Source organism: Lepisma saccharinum, chromosome 25 (assembly GCF_977018435.1).
Source record: "Lepisma saccharinum chromosome 25, izLepSacc3.1, whole genome shotgun sequence".
Taxonomy (NCBI): Eukaryota; Metazoa; Arthropoda; class Insecta; order Zygentoma; family Lepismatidae; genus Lepisma; species Lepisma saccharinum.
The window spans coordinates 43,990,457-44,008,252 of NC_139253.1; the positions used below are offsets into that span (position 1 = coordinate 43,990,457).

A 17,796-nucleotide genomic window follows, 5' to 3' on the forward strand; every position below is an offset into this window, starting at 1 on the left:
TACTAATATTTTTCAATTGTTCCTTACATCTGGTATTTAAGTAAATTAAATTTAGTGTAATTAGCCTTAATTAACTATCATTTCAAGAATGAGATTATGAGAATCAATAAAATGATAATATAGCATGCAATAATTTACAGCAAAGTAAGCCGACTAGGCTTTATACAGCATATATGTGGATGGCATCATCAATGAAACATTCTATTGGTTCCTCATCCCCCTCAGCAATTGACACCTTCACACAAGTTTGAAGTGTATGCTGTGCTGGTGTCAACAAAACGGACGATAATTTAAATGCGTTCATTATTTCAACTTTTAATTATAAATAAGATTGTATCAGTGCTTATTAAAGCAAACCAGTAAAAGTACATTCTATACGTTAAATTAAAGTGAATGAAAGAAAGCCAAAGTGAACATGGTTGCAAGATTTATTACCTATTATACGAATGCAAGGACGTATTTAGGGGGGGGGGGTTGGCGGGGTTCCAAAGCTAACGTAGTACAATGACTCCTTTGTTGCATAATTATTTTATTGGGAGACTCTTGAGACAAAACTATTCTAGCGGACTGGCAAGGATATATTCTGTATTTAAGGGCGAACCTCAAGGGTCCGGACCCCTTCCCCCTCCTACCAAAGGCTTACCAAGTACTAAAATTAAATAATGAAAATATACTCGTTTAGCATTTGCTGTATAGGAGTTTCTTTCCGCCGAACTTTGAATGACAACATCAAACATATTAATCTGAAACTTTAATTTTCGTCAACTGGATCCAACATTCGTTTTTTTTTTATTTAATATTTTTTTTTACCTATTTGGCACTGATTTCCTTGTCATACAAAAGTTTAGCGATCTTAACTACAAGTACGCTAGATAATGAATATGCTTTTATATCTCTATTCTTATACCGTAGTTTTACCTATAATAATAGGAATTAATTAATTTATTTATATATTTTAATTTAATATAATTACAACAATTATTGTAATTTAAACTTTTATTTGTTATTATTATTTCTTAGACACTTGGTTCGGACCCCCCCCCCCCCTCCGGAAATAAATTTCTAAATACGTGCCTGTTCAAATGCTCTGCCAGGTTGCTGAAATTTTCGGGAGGGGCTTTTTAAATTAATTGGCACCCCCTGAGAAGTTAACACGTCTTCGCAACTGTCACAAAATGGCAGAAAAGTTACGTTCGACACACAACTACAATGGAAACCCAGCTTTGTTGACGTAGTGCATGAGGTGCAAATGAACAATACCGCAATGACGCAGAGCCTACATGCTACTGAATCTTTACGTAACCATAGCACCGACATGGAAAGAGAAATAGCATCAGTGTGCTTTCCAAATTAACCGAACTTTCGGTACAGCAATCTGCGGAAGGTGCATCTCAAGCATATTGCGCAATCCAAATCAACAATTCGAACCGAGCAACAATTTATAACTTGTGGGCAAAACATGTTGCTATACATGCAGAGGGCTTTATTCGGAATGACTTCATTGTTTCGTGGTGAGCAATAATGATGCGAGGTTTAAAAATGAAAACATGATAACACACGAGACGGAAAGCAGCAGGGCCGACTCCCGGAACGCCCTTCCGAAAACAAGAATTCGGTGCCTCTTTTTTTATACTGCTCACAGATATAGCAGAGGTGAATAAACATGTTCTTTTCTGTGCCCTCCTGAACTTCCACAGGGAGCACCAAAACCTTATTCCTGATTACATAAGCGTGGCAGTTTGCTTGTTAGTTTGAGTTTATCTTTAAGTCCATTTTATGTACAGAAAAGCTAATCGGAACTGGGCCTTAGGTTTAAAGTGGAATCCAGATCACCATGTGCGTCCACCTGGTGCGTTTCTAAAAATTGGATTAATTGGAGTTACTACTGCATAATATATTTACAGTATATAAACTGACAATTCACAAAAAGCAATATGAACATGTAAATAAAGTATAACATTCTGTGCTACAGTATATAAATTACTATCGAGGCCTTCATGTTTAAATGTAATCATTAAAATACGCGTTTCTTATTTCCTTATTTTAAAAATGCCTTCTCTATCAGCGGCGCAACCACGGGGGGGGCAGGGGAGCATTGCCCCCAACCTTGAACGTGAATCAATTCTAGGGGGGTAAACATTGAAGTATATAAAAAAAAACAAGACAAGTAGAATCTAAGAGTAGCAGGACAAGGGGATACTCAAGATGGAATTAGTTTTCCCTATTTCTTGTATTTTCCCTCCAGACGGCCAAGGGCACCGACTTGTACCACCTTTTTGCGTGAATCCCGAGGATAATAACGTCTTTGATGATACTACTACTATTATTACTACTACTACACTATTACCCTCTACTACTAATAATAATATCATGATTATTATTATTGGAACGTTTATCCTGGTGCTTGTCCCTTTTACCCAGACAAAAATTCGTGGTTTCGCCTCCGTTCTGTACTGTAATATGCCTCTTTTTCAGCTTTTACTGTAATGATAGGCCATTACAATCAACGATTTCTTGGGGCGCTCTCTTGGCAATCCTAGTCCGGCCCTGGAAAGCAGTGTGAACTTCTCACACGAACATATTGCAGTGACAAACATCTCACTTGCCCTGTGGAAGTTTAGTAATGAAAATGTTTGTTAATATATTAATGAGTGTTTTTAAGAGATCAACGCGATCAGTGATACGAAGGGAAAATTTTCTGACAGGCTATAAAAATAACAATTGTTATTTTATACCCTATTAATTATTATTTTTTAAATGTTTTATCACCTTTTGACGAATCTCGGTGTCCTTTCCTCAAAGGAAAAACTGGACCAATCAGGTGATATAATACCCCCACTCTCCTCGTTTTCGACTTCAATGTGGTTAAAATTTAGTTTGCCTTCTTTATAAGACCACGTTTCGCTACTGGTAAAAATGATTGAAAAGTACTTACTTGTATGCAGTGGCGTGCACAGGATTTTCGAAAGGGGTGGGTTGTTAAGTATACTTTTATTGAGCAGCCCTTATTTTGCAATCTTTTCCTACCTTTGACGTTTTCTTTTAGAAATACTGGGCCAAAAGCGAGGGATTATGACCTCACCAATCCCCCCTTGGGCACGCCACTGCTTGCTTCTACATTCATAATGAAGAAATGTGGAAAATGTTTTGAACATAGAGGATATATACCGAGAATACGCATAGATTTTTTAAAGAGATAATATTCATATAATAGTCATCGTGGGGACCACAGAATTTTTTTCAAAATATTTCTTTTCTTTCTACTTTTGCGTATCTTTAGGAAGAGAGATTAAAGGCGAGAGAATGGAAGACAAGTAAAGCGAGAGTCATACAGTACAAACCAGGGGCGCGTCAAGTATATGAGCGATGCTCGCTGAACAAGATTTTCGCTTGTTGAGCAGACAGATCACTTCATTGATCAAAACATGACGATCGTCGGCGTAAAGGTAAAGTTGCGCATCATACAAGAGAATGGTTCTAGTGTAGTGCAAAACTAAAATTATAATTATTGCTTCTCAAAATAATAACCCGATGCTTATGAATGAGAACAAAACCAAACATTTTTCACGAAACGTTATTCGAAATTTTCTTTTTCACACACTTGCACAACTTTCCAAAACTACACTGTATATTTGGAATAAACAACACTTCATTTTAAAACAATCTCAGTGAAAAATTGTATTTATTACCTTCTGTTACTTGTACTTCATCTGTAATTACACTATATCGAACACTCGAAACACCAGAACTGTATATTGTGTGGCTTAAACTTGTGACGAGCAAGTTCAAGTTCGCTCAGTGAGCACTGCTTATTTCAACGTCAAGTAGCTGAGCGATCACGCTCCTCGCTCAGCGCTCAGATATACTTGACGCGCCCCTGGGAAGGGAGAAAGATAGACAAATTAAAAGCAAAGGAGGGAGCGAAAGAAACAAGACAGACACGCAGAGGGAGGGGGGTATAGAGAAGGGAGAGATGGAGAAAGAGGAAAAGGGAAAGACAGAAAGAAAAATAAAACGAAACAGGAGAGGGATATTAAATAAAGAGCGAAACAACGAAAGACAGAGATTGTAAAAGGAAGATAAATAACGAAAGAAAATAGCCAAGGACCAGGCCCGTAGCCAGGATTTTATTTCGGGGGGGGGGGCTCATAGCTAATCAGCACGGGCTTTGTCATTTTACAATAATAACTATTATAAGTCATTAAAATAAACCAATTTTAATACAAATTTATTGATATTATTATTATTATTATTATATAAATGGAGAAACTTTGTTACTCGATGTTACTCGATCCATCGTATGAGTGAATATCCAACAAAATTGTTGTCCATTATTTTTCTTACATTTTGTACAGTTAGTGTACTGAAATTCATAATTATTGTATCTTGTTATTAACTTTTACACATTCCATTCAAAAAAAGGCTTTAAAAGTTAGGGAGAAATTTTACTCATAAAGTTTATATTGTATTATAAATTTTGAAAGCTGTGGATTAATTTATTATTTGGATTAAATGGTAGAATATAAAAATATAAACTGGTTCCTCTATTATACACTAAACTTTTTTCGATCTAATGTTTAATCCTGTTAATTACCACTATACACTATTTAAATAAGATATTTGTAGGATTTCGGGGGTGCTTCAGCCCCCTTAGCCCTCCCCGTGGCTACGTGCCTGCCAAGGACCAAAGATAATGGACAATTATTACCGCAAAGGCTATGTTTGAATGCGAGACACCTTGGTAGCGTAAAGGTTATTATTTCAGTTAATCAATTTTCGTCCAAGAGGTATTGATGATGATCACGACCGTGCCAAAAGGAATATTTACGGAAGTTCATGCAAATATTTTACCAGGAGTCGCATTGATGCGGAGTGTTGGTGTGTGTTCCTTATTGTTAAAACAAGTATATTCATTCATAGAGCCTTTCTTCTCACTTTAAATATGACATTTTTAAAAATCTCTCTCCAGTTGGTAGGGCGTCTGACTGCCACGCGGGAGACCAGACTTCGATTCCCGGGATGGGAATTCTTGCAGGAATGTCCCTGTCTGAACTCACCCTGTAGTAAATGGATACCATGGGAGGGGAGAGTGCTCATTACGTCACCACCACAAATGACCGAGATCGAGAATGTGTGGGGACCTGTAGGTCTTCACCGGATGCTAGTGGTTTTACCGTTGCCAACTTATAGATTGGCGAGGCATTTAAATTTCAAGGGGGTCCCGAGTTCGACTCTTGCTAAAGTATAGATAGATACGTATATATGTCTTTCGAATCTTGGCAAGGTATAGATGTGTCTTTCCATGTCTTCTCTCGCGATTTAACTGAATTTACCTTTTTCTTGTTACAACATAACGATTAACCTAGACGTGTTGGAAAAATAGACGTAAACGTAAATTAACCTAATTAAAATACAATATAATTCATGCAGGGATATATGATTTCACAGTCGCATTTACATACCCCTTTTTGCATTCCCTGTAAAACATATGAAAATTCACTTAAAAAAATACATATGTATATATTTTTATTAAAGTTGAGTAAACTGTATTTCACAGTTAACTAGCGGGTTAAGGCTTAGGGGAGAGGTGCAATAATGATACTTGGATTTCATTCAAGAAGTTAATAGGACGGGAATAATTGTCTAACCTCTTCTACCGTGAGTTGCATTTTGGCAGGCTAACGAGGCTATTGGGCATGATTGTGTCGTCATTGTGTGTTTGTGAGCATCTCATCAAAATCCCATCGTCGCGATTAGACAAAGTGGTAGGAAAGCGGCGGAAAATAACACTAAATCAACATCGAACCCTACATAAAGATCCAGCAAATGTTAAAACCCGTTAATAACACATGGGTGGGAAATAAAATTAATGATGTATTTTTTTAGTTATTGTTAATGACAGTAATATGCTTTTAGTTCCTCCCGCTCCAAAAGATTGTTGTAGTGATTGCATTTCCTGTTTACATCTGAATGCAGCAATGGATGCAACCCCCACCCCCCTCAAAATATTTCGCGCACTGACTCCTCGTGTTGTTTATGATTTGCTGAAAGTACAAACAACACAATCTGATTTCGCATCTACATTTGATCTCGCCTTTCGCGCACAATGTCATTGACCGTTTGTCCGACTTTCTACAGCAGACATAGCAACAAGCCCCTCTCGAAATCCACTTGCATGCAGAGAAATGAACACATTAGCTTCGATTCGATACTCGGCAAGCACACATTCGAATACCGCGAATTAATCCAGCGCTAAGAAACGGATCGAGAGAATTGCCTAGCTCCACTGCGAGCGAATTACTTAGTAAGTAGCGAACACAGGAACACGCGGTTTTCGTTGCATTTCGTACGCCATGAATGAAACACTTTCCACGTCCAACTTCTCTTCTAAGCTCCAACACGCCCAGCAGTGAATTGAAATCAAAAGTTACGCTCGCACTCGCAGCGGCATCCCATGTTGTGGAACTATGTCACGTGGGGCTCGAAGTTATCAGGATTGACGTCACGCTGACGCTGTGTCTTCCATTGGCGAGAGCCGCTACGCCACGCCCCACATTCGCTGCCTGAAGAATCCCTCTGTTGGCTTTGCTCGTTGCAGTCGGCTAGAAATATCGAAGAAGTACGCGTTGTGGAAACAGTAAAGTGTGCGTAATGTCAGCGGCAGTCATGTCTGCCTCTTCGATTCTTGACTTGGGATTTGGAGACGGCATCTACAAGGTAAGCGTCGAATTCAGTTTCAGGAGTTATGTGTTATGTGCCTGAAGTTACACCTTAACCTACCATCGCTAATACAAGGTTCCTTAGGAATGGTGCCGATAGTGTTGTGTTGGTTTCTAGTTCACAAATCGTGTGCAGTGAGCTAGGAAGTGTTTATACAATTTTTGTTGTGAAACCATGTCAACAAGGCTCCAACGAGAGTTTTAGATCTTGCAAGGTCTATTTCTACGCAGTTAGGTTTGTATATGGTGTGATGTCAGCGGCTACAGTTCGTATTCCCGACGAGCAAGTGGGAGTGTCTGCTTTATCGCCAGTGCTAATGGTGTATTTTTCCCTGAAGGATTTCTGTGCCTCGTTTTTGTGAGTTCGCTCGACTTGAAGGAAATTAGATTGTGATTTAGTGTATACTGCTCATCTGTTTGAGCTATACGACATCATAAGGTGGTGATTGTGACAAGTGTTTGTGCAGACACCCTTTTCTACTATGCCGGGAAAGCTCATGGTAATTCTGTATATGGTTTTCTCATGGTACACTTTGAGTGTGTTTTCTCGTACCAGATTTTCACGTAGCATGTAACATTTTCCGAGACTACTGCCCTAGTTCCGGTAAAGGTCGATCCTTTCTCTTGATGGTAAAAAAGTACAAATGTTTGGCGACGGTTAATCCGTTTGCTTACATTTTTTAATTGTTAGCTCTTGACGTCAGTACTATGAAGTAAAGCCGGTATTGTTGGTTAACGCCTTTGTTGTATACTTTGCCATGTGCGATTGAAAAGAAAAGTTCTTGTTTCTATAACGTTTCTTCGACATGGAAGGGTTCTAACTGTTTACAACTGTTACTCCAGTTATAGTTTTTGTGACTATTAACTTTTGCAGTAGACTCGGGTCTGTAGTAACAGCGAGATCCACCATAAGTCGAAAGAAAACAGTGATACAGGCAGTCTGTTCGAAAGCGAGACAAAGTTGGTGCCGATCACGGTTTTGTCCCCAGAGGGTGAAAGCTTTCGCCGTCAATGAGGCGCCCACCCATCGCAGAGAGGGACACTTGTTGCTACCGTAGCGGGAATGGAGTTTTCAAGACTCCTTACTATGTCAGCTTCACCTGTTCCATTTTACGCTACTCCGTATTTATATAAATACTTGGTTTTTTGTCGCACTTTAAATACTAATGTCAGCCTCCGTGGTTGCGCAGTAAAAATCATGTAGTCTCTGGTTCGAATCTTGAGAAAAAGCATTTAAATGCCATTGAATTTGTTCTTTCACTTAGTCGATAAATCGCGCTTTGTTATGATCGCCGTGATTAGCTCAGATAAGTAAACAAATCGACGTAAATACCCAAAACTAAAATTTACTACTTGCATTTAGTATGGCCAAATGTAATTGTTTTTTGCGTGCTAGGCGTTTTGAAACCACTTGGTATGTAGCGGGATAGGTCCGAACTTGTTTCCCTTCGGACATACATTTCCATTTCAAGGTTAGGATTCCATGTGAAGTGTCTATATTCATTGTTAATTTAGTCGCCTTGTAATCAAGGGGTCCCGGGTTCGAAACCCGGTCTAGGTACATGGTGCTTCTGATCACACTTTAAACTGTAGGTCCAGTCCCAATTGCCCTTACTGTGCATGAAGTGGATTTCAAAACACCAACTCAATCAATCATTGTTAATTTATATGCACGACTTAGGGATATATTGCCACGTAGAATTTTCGTATATATTTGACAGATCGTGGTGCACGACTTTGGGATATGTTCTAATTGTCGCGGTTTTGTTCTTTCAATAGGTAAACTTCAATTTAGGATATATAGCACGACACAAGTGTGCAAGGTTGATTGGTAGGGTGGGCCACTATATCATATCAAGTGTTGCTTTATTCGTTGGAATGTTTAGGAACCGGATCTCTCTCCCTATCCCCGACCGCCACCATCCTTTTTAAATATGTAAAATGGAAATAGATGTCGCTACGAGGTAGCAGGTGAATTTACCATCACCAGACTGGTTAGTTCTGGCAGGTCGACAGCCTCAAAGAATCTGGCGAGAACCTGTTGCGCGGTGCTAGAGCTTCTAATTTGCGAAATAGGATGACGTTTTTCCAGTTTGGCGTCCAGCACATGCGTTGCCAGGCGTTATTTTCAAGTCTCTTCGTATTAGAAGACGCGGTTACACGAATGTAGATGTGAAAGCGTCTTTCTTCCCCGTGCTGAAGACAAATGCTGGTGGCATTCTCTAGAGAGCTTGTTTGTTGTCAAATGGCGAAAGTCCTTTTGTTTGTTTTGGGTCCCCAGTCCATTGTTGATTTGTACACATGCTGGTGGCATTTGTTGCCCAGCCTAAGTTAGTGAAAGTTGAATATAATCTGATTTACCCGATTCATCGAAATAAACATCAAATTAAACTAAGTTAAATTTAGATGACAGGCTTGAGGAGAAAAAACGTAAAATATACCCACTCCCTGCAATATTACGTTGTAAAATGACAAGTCTTCGAGCTTCTTTATTGTAATGGTTTGAATTGATTTTATTATGTCACTGCACACGATCGAAGTTTCATTCATTCTGATTTTAGAAACTTATTTAGGTCATTTGTGTCTGGACCTACAGATCAAAGTTTGATTCTGACCACTGTGCATTCTTTGTTCCGCCACCGGAAATCTAGCCAGACCCCTCGATTTTCATTATTGACTGCTTATCGTTGCTGTTAATATGCTAAAATGAAGGGTGCTTGAGCTCGACCGACCGAGTATTTACCGACTATATATATATATATAGATCCATAATTTTGTGTGAGAAAATGCTCAACTTACGCTACCATTCATTCCACTTTATATCGGAATGCAAGTGTAAAAAATAATGTATTTCTTATTTACGTCACCCTCAGGCTAATTTCCCGCTAATCACTGGCATGAGGATGAAAAAATCATAGTGCGAGAACCAAAAGAACATCCATAAATGAGTATTTCGATCACGTATGTCCATATTATTTACCCTTTGTTAGAATCACGACATATTCCTAAGAATACATTATTTCTTCTATCCTTTAAATATGATACATTGGAGCTTCGTTCCTCGGGTTCTCACATGACGAATTCATGAAAGGCGAAACAAGATCCGACCTTGGATGGTTTGATTTCAAGTTTTAACAATTGAAGCATTTTTGCCACTAGAGCAATTAAATATGTAACCTTGCTTTATGCACAGATAGGGTGGGTATTTGAAAGTGACTGGCATTTTCAAGTGAAACGCGCCATCACGGGGAATCCAATCATAAACCTATAACGTTATCTTTACGCTATCGAAAGGTGGAGATATTTAATCACAATCGATGAAGTTTGTTGCTATTAGGATTACAGTATATTCTGATATGCAAGACATTTATTTTCTCGCGGTAAGGCAGATGTTTTGTTTTACGATTCAACATTCATGTGATGTGCGAGTTATGATTCCCCTAATTGTGGTCAGAGTATTTTTATTCAAATGCCTTTCCCCTTGATTACAGTGGACATTGAATAATATTTAGTGTAATTCTAGTTATAAATCGATGCTTTGTAGAGAATTATTGGTTCGGCAGCAAATTGCTATATTTGAGCACTATCCTTGCGTTGTTTCATCCAAAAAAGCGTCGGTTTCCGTTAGAATTGTGTTTGCAGGTACACTCGTCCTGTGATATTCGATCGTACCACTAAGAACCTTCGTATCAGTTATTACGGGTTGGAAACCCTGACGAATATTTCTGTAGAAACGAACCATCCATTTTGAGCTGCTCCGGTGTTGCCACATTTACATTTCGAAAATGCCACAAGTCCCCCTTCCCTTTCCGTCTGAGTGATGCCGTTGTGCGGTGTTCGTAATTTAGGCCAAGTTGTGAAGCTAGTAGCCACATATCTACAGCTGATGGATGGCCGCGATAGAACGATATATTTTGAAAACAAAACAGTCGATTTACAGAACTTTTGACTATTACTGATTTATTGTTCACGTGAACAGAGCATTTTTAGTTACCTAGATTTCGTACAAATTGGTGGAACATTTTTTATTTAGTATGGTTTGTTGCAAATTGATTTTAATCGATGTGCGTGTAATGCTTGATATCAGTTGGAAAATTTATATTAGCAAAAATCTGCTGAAGAGTGTCCGTAAATTTTTCAGGGGGTTGGGGATCATTTTATTTGCAGGAAACTTGTTTCCACGAAAGTTGTCAGGGGTAATTTTAATTTACTTACATTCCACCCACATTAACCATTGCTTTTTCACCTTCCATTTATTCATACAACTACATTTTTTTTATGTAGACCCATATTTTTTTAATTTTTATTTACAATACTAGTCTAAGGCCACTTTATGCTCGCTTAGGGTTTCAAGCAGAATACCAAACAATTGTGTATTGTTTATACACCGCCACAAGGATCGAACCTGGAAAACCTTGGTTACCAAGTGACAATGTTACCACTATATACCACTACGCCATCAGGGAGGCTGAGTGTCACCTCCAGGGTAGTGTTAATAACACCACCTTGCTCAGTTCCTCCCCTCTCCAAATGGAAATATATAGCAAAACGTGGTGAATAATACTATTTTGACCTTTTGTACCTCTGTCAAGTATGCAAAGTGTATTAGGTCAAGAATCAAAGAGCATAGGTCTTCATATAATGAGATAGATAGTTTTCCTTACTTGCATGTAAGAATTTGTCATAGGCCATTGTTTTATGAGACTGTCTGTACTAAGAGGTGTGTCAGATATTATATGCATCTTTGTGCGAAGAAGTATATATCTCAAAACTAATTTTTCCTTGGCCTAGCCCACTTTATGTACTTGCCTAGGAAATGGATTGTATGGCTTGCTCTAACAGTGAATTGGAAATAACTGGTAAACAATATTGAAAAAAAAAATTGCAACACCTCACTCTTTAATATTAAATACACGGAAAATGTTATTCTGCCTCAGGTTGAGGCGAAGGTATCCTGATTTCTTTAGAATGTTATTGCACACTGATTTTGAGTGATTTGGACACAAAATTGGTATGCATTAAATGTTGTGTTCCTAAATTAGTGTTATACGAAATTCAAAATTGTGAAGTTTGTGAACGAATCCTCTATTTAAAATTCTGAAAAGTCGTGTATATCATGATATACATGAACTTGATATTTTGAATATGCAGGGTATTGTATGTTGCGGTTTCATGTTGCCAGTTTTGTAATGTTTACGTTGTTACTTTGGTTCAGTGCCTGGGCCCAGGCTAGGACCTCTAACATGAACATTCATGTTCTGTTTCTTATTTCACAAGTTTAATTAAATTATGATTAATATCTAGTTGCACCATGATCCTGCTTGTGTACAGTTTGCCTTCTATAGTAAATAAAGGGTAATTTATATCTTGTATGCAACAAAGAAAGGACTACTAAGAAAATACATGTAGATGTAAAACTGATATGCAAATAAGTAGTTTTGCTGTTTAAATTGTTCCTCTGGAAATTTGAATCTTGCGAATTATTCATATTACATTCATAGTAGAACTACTTTTAAGAGATGATTTTTTAATTCAACATAAGCGCATTTCATTGTAATTTCTCAAGAGAAAATAGTGAAATGTAATGCCAGTTATAACAAATCAGTCATAGTTTATTAAATCCCAAGGCACCCAAATGTTTTAATAAGTAGGGCCAGTAAGTAACTGCTAGAGTGGTTAGTGATATTCCATTCTGTTGAACTAAACTCTAGCAGACCTTTGTGGTGAAGTGTTTAGCACAATGCACTACAACACTAGGGGTCCTGGGTTCGAATTCCAGCCTCGTCATGGGTGTTCTTTGTGAGTGTCGGTTCACCATATCATCACTTATCTCCATTGTTCTGACTAGCCAAAAATGACACTAAATAACTTCAATCTAATCAATCGAGTAAATTATAAATTAAACTATGGTTCAGTAACCCTTTAGGACAAGACCTGCCAAGTTCTTTCACTGGATTATGCATAGTCAGCGATCTGGCCCTTGAGGCGGTAGTCTGCTACTTTTGCTTAGCTCTCCAATTGTCCGCATGATTTTGGGTTAACACTGAACCAAGGATCGCTCCCACTGAAAGCACGTGTGTTAACCATTTGGCTAATTCCTCAAAATGTGTAGGAAAATTATTTCACTTAATGTTTTCACAATGTCCTTTCCTGTATGCATGATTGTTGCACTTTTTATCATCAACTTGTCGTAGTTTTTTATGTTGTTACATTCAGCAGAGTATTGAAATGTCCTGACTATCCTTTTTTATTCTTGCAGAATAACAATATCCAGGCAGTACAGAAAGCTCGATGGACTGCAGATAATAAGGCTGTGGGATCACCAGTGGGACTACAGCCCCTCAGTAGGAGGAATTCCAATCCTGTGTGTATTATCAACAATAAGCTTAGTCATAACTCTTTGTTGTCCCTTGGGAGTGAAAATAATTCCACTAGCATTGTGAACAACAATAACAACAACAACAACAATATCCAGATGACAGGCCACAGGAAGTTGGATAGGAGCCAAAGTGAGCCAGTGGAGAGGAATTCCAATTCGCTGCATGCTTCCTCCAAAACCAACATCAACACAAGCCGTTACAAGACAGAGTTGTGTAGGCCATTTGAAGAGAGTGGCTCTTGCAAGTATGGAGATAAGTGTCAGTTTGCGCATGGAGCTCATGAGCTTAGGACATTGGTGAGGCATCCAAAGTACAAAACCGAACTCTGCAGGACCTTCCACACTATTGGTTTCTGCCCCTATGGCCCCCGTTGTCACTTTATCCATAATGCAGAGGAAGCCAGAAGCAAAGCAAGTCAGGCAGTGCTGGGCCCTCGTTGTCAATTTATTCTCAATGAAGAGGATGCAAGGAGCAAAGTGAACCAGGCAGTGCCTACTCCACCACAAGCAATGAATCGCCCCAAACCGTTAGAATTTGGCAGTGCCTTTAGTCTTGGGTCCACGGCTGACTCCCCGTCACCACCCTCAAGCCTCAGCGAGTCCCCGACCTCACTGGGCACATTCTTCTCAGATGATATCTTCTCCAACACTCCATTTTCGCCTAGTCCAACCACGCCTTCGGCAAATACAGCTTTTGCTTTCACCCAGGACTTTGGTCCCCTGGTTCGTCTCAATTCCTTTGGACGAGTAGTGTCTCCGCAGAAGCAGCAGCAGTCGCCGGTGACGACACCCACTGTTGTAACACCACCACCTGCACCACATTCCGTAGCAGCACTTAATCGGCGCAACTTGAGCGAAATGGAGGCACCAGTTGCAGTTCGTGAACCACTGATTCTTACTGGGCTCGAAGCTGGATCTCCGGTAAATTCCCTCAGTTCAGAGATGGAAAATCTTAACATGGCAGGCAGCCCGAAGGATACGAGCCCTGCCAGCTCACCTCAGGATACTGCAAGATCCCCACGACTTCCAGTGTTCAACAAATTGAGCATGAAAATTGAGGAACAATGAATTGATAAGTTATTTTTCTTCCTAAAAAGTGACTGAAGAATATATTTTTCACTTACGTTTCATCGTGTGCCTAATTAGACTAGTTAGTCATACAGGGGGAGAGAAAATCATCGTTACAGCAATAATGGTGAGTGTAGGAATTGAGGCAGTTTTTTTAGGTCTTACATTTTTGTAAAAGCTTTTAATTGAAAGTATTAGGGCTTCCAATTTGCTAATATTTTTGCTCTTCAGCTGACTAGAACCTAAAAAAAAGTGAGCAGTTTCTTAATGTGTCAACATTTTGAGTCATTGGCAAAGGTAACTTAAAGCCAATGGAAGTTGTTTTTATCATAAATTATTTTTGAGTGCATTAAATGACATTTGCTTTCACGATGGGAACAAAACATTTAATGGAAATGTTTAATTCCATAGTCAAGTTTCAGAATTCATAATTTAATTTTAATATTTTTCAGCTCATTTATAGTATGTGTATGTTCAGTCTTTATTATTTTAAGTGCTGAACTAGTTATTATGATAGGCAACTTTTTCACGTAAAGTTTTGCCAAGTGATTACTTTTTCTCATTTTTTTAAATTCCTGTAGAATTCTACCCAGGTGTCAAGTGAATGGTGTTGCTTGATTGTCTTAAACTAATTCATGTTCCTGTTTTTCATCCCTTGTTTTTTTCTCATTACATAAATGAAAGCATTCCAGATGTGAGAATGTTCTTACTAGAATGCAGGGAGTGGTGGAGGTAATCTATATTTCTTCATCCCGGTTGAAATTGTGTGCGATGGTTTGTTTATTTATTATGTATCATATATTTTTGTGAAAAACACCCATACTTGGATAGAATTCTATAGAAACTTGGACTGATAATCTTTAGATTGTGTACTCGTATGTATGTATTTATGTAACTTATTATTTATATTCAGAAAAAAGCTGTATTTATCGGTTATATAAAAACCAAGTTTTGTGGTAAAATACATGTTTGTTTTATAATATATCATTAAATTAAATTATGTTGTTAAGATCCTCTACATTGGAATGAGAAAAGTTTAAGACCGAAGTGATTATGTAGCTAGAATCATCCTAAGTTCTCTCTCTCCCAGCTGCTCAGGCAAACGTTATGAAGTTGATTGTGTAGATTCGTATATTCAAATATGAAGACTGAGTGAATGGTAGATTGTGTAAAATAATTATTTGAGATGGTGTGTGTGTAATTAAATGTTTGGCTTGCTTGGGCAGATTGTAATGGGAGAAAGTTGGAGATATTTTGTAATTATCAGTTGGGTACACAACCATATTTATTGAGTGCTTTCAATGCAGAAGATTAACTAACTTTGTTATTTATATAGAGCAAATTATTATGAGTTTCCTACAAGTACCCTCTGCATGTGTTGTTTACTTGTACCTGTGAAGAGGAAAAAAATCAGGATGAATATATAATTTTCTAGAGTTTTCAGAAAATCTTATTTTCTTTCTTATTACCAACCCCATTATACCACTTTAAGAACAGAAGGTTTAATGTGCAGTTTGAAAAACTTGACTGGACTTGGCTTTTTTTTTTTATTGTTGGTGTATTCATACTTCTGAAAAATTATCACTGTGTCCTTCTAGACCCAGTTAATCTTTGTGGATTTAATGTGCTGTTGCATGGATATTTTTCAGAGAATAGGCTACTGGGGAAAGTAAACAAGGATGTATTTAGAGAGGGGGTCTGGACAATATAACTTAATTAATTAATTTACTTGCTTTAATAATTATGTATAGGCTTATTGATTATATTTATTCATTAATTATTATTTGAGAGACGTTTGCTTCACACCCCTTCCAAGATATATTTCTAGATACGTGTTTGCAAGTAAACTAAATTTATTACAAATATGTACATAGAACAGATCATTATCCACAAAGATTTTCTTCAATGTTCTGAAAGGAAGTAAGTTATAATATTTCAGCATCTCTGCAGACTAAGCCAGCAGTGTTAACAATATTAAAATTTTCAAGATTATTGGTCATTTGGCTTTACACTTCTAAAAATTTGAAGAAATACTCTTCTAAGTATTGGAATTGCACTTGCGTGTAGTAATGAGAAAGTTTGAGTATTATAAGGGAATGACAATGACAATTCTAAGCTAATGTCAGCTCTTGAATACATTTGATTTACATCATAAAGCAAGATAAACTACATCAAATTTATTTATTTACAGCAGAATCTCAATTTTAAGTTTCCTGATTGTACATTCAATCTATAATGGTCCCAATAGAGCACATTCTAAGTTTTTTCAGCCTCCCCCCAATTAACTTATAATCGAGGTTATGCTGTACCTCTTTAGATTTGTGTCCCAGCCAGTGTTCAAAACTGGAAAATTTGAGAGCAGACTTTAGTAGAGTGAAATGCAATTTGCTTGGCCATTGAGGCAAGCAGCAATATTTACTATGGTTTTCTATGTATATACATAAATTTACATTAGGAATCTTAAAATATTATGTGCCGGCTTCTTGTGAAAGTTATTTCTCTTGGATACTTTTGTAAGAGCAGAATTTTTTTTCTCTAGGGGTTACGTGGCTGCCAGGATAATTGTACCTGCGATGACTTTTTTAAAAAAATTGTCTCCATTCACGAAACCACTATTCCTAATTCTGAAAAATTAAAATTAGTTTGAAATTCGTTCTAGAATATTCAAGGGAATTTTCATGTGATTTGTTTGTTATAACTAGATATTAATATTTTCATGGCACTGTAGGGTCATTAGAGGTATCTAGAAGGGTGAAAACAAACCACACAAAAATTTGGTTCTCTAGAAGGAATTTAAATTTTCGGAATATCATATAAGTTTGTGCAAAGGAGTAAAGTTTGTAAAAAAATCTGCTGTCAAGATATCTTAATGGATGGAAAGGGAGCAGTGACAGCAATCCTCCCATACAACAAACAGGTAAACAAAATCATGCTCCCTGTTAATTTTTCTAGCCTGGAGGTTTGTGTCCCTACAAGATAGAGAAGACGGCCTCCCTGGTGGCACACTGGTAACGTCATCGTCGTCTTGTAATCAAGGGGTACCGGGTTTGATTGCGGGTGGAGGCACATGGTGGTTCGGATCCCACTTTAAACTGTATGTCCAGTCCGGATTAGCATTACTCTGCATAAAGTGGACTTAAAACACCAACTCAATCAATCAAAGATTAAGGAAAACAGGAACAGGCTTTAAAAATAGTGCAAGCACAACACCTTGTTATTTCCATATTCATTGGACAAACGTACAGCTTCTGACAATATGGAAGTACAAGGAAATTGTCCATTTATTGAGCTACAAAATATGTACTAGAGTAATAAAGTTAGAATATTTCTCTACCACTCAAAACAGTTTTCACAAAAAAGTATTTTTGAATAACAGAAAATTTACAGTTTAGGATCATGCTCACATGCAGTGGCGGATTAAGGTGGGTGCTATTGATGCTGCAGCATTACGCCCAGACAGTGGCGTGCCCAGGGGGGGGGGTTAAACCCCCCCCATTGGTTTCGTCATTTAAAAAAATTCAAAGCAGAAATACATTTTATTTCATAAATCGCCAATATTGTAAAATGTTTACATTTGGCAATGAGAAATGTATTTGCTTCTTCAATTACTTTTGATAATATTGGAGTTGA

At 37.8% G+C, this 17,796-nt stretch overlaps 1 protein-coding gene across 2 annotated transcripts; it reads left to right on the top strand.

The window, feature by feature from the left end:
* The first annotated feature begins 6,567 nt into the window (after positions 1 to 6,567).
* Tis11 (Tis11 zinc finger protein) lies at positions 6,568 to 15,614 on the top strand. Of its 2 annotated transcripts, none has more exons than XM_083111859.1 (2): positions 6,568 to 6,717; positions 12,979 to 15,614. In XM_083111859.1, the coding sequence occupies exons 1-2, from the start codon at positions 6,652 to 6,654 to the stop codon at positions 14,164 to 14,166; spliced, it is 1,254 nt and encodes a 417-aa protein (XP_082967985.1). In that variant the 5' UTR covers positions 6,568 to 6,651; the 3' UTR covers positions 14,167 to 15,614. The 2 variants fall into 2 exon arrangements, with proteins under 2 accessions (XP_082967985.1, XP_082967986.1); XM_083111860.1 differs by lacking the exon at positions 6,568 to 6,717 and adding an exon at positions 6,855 to 7,219.
* The last annotated feature ends 2,182 nt before the right edge of the window (positions 15,615 to 17,796 follow it).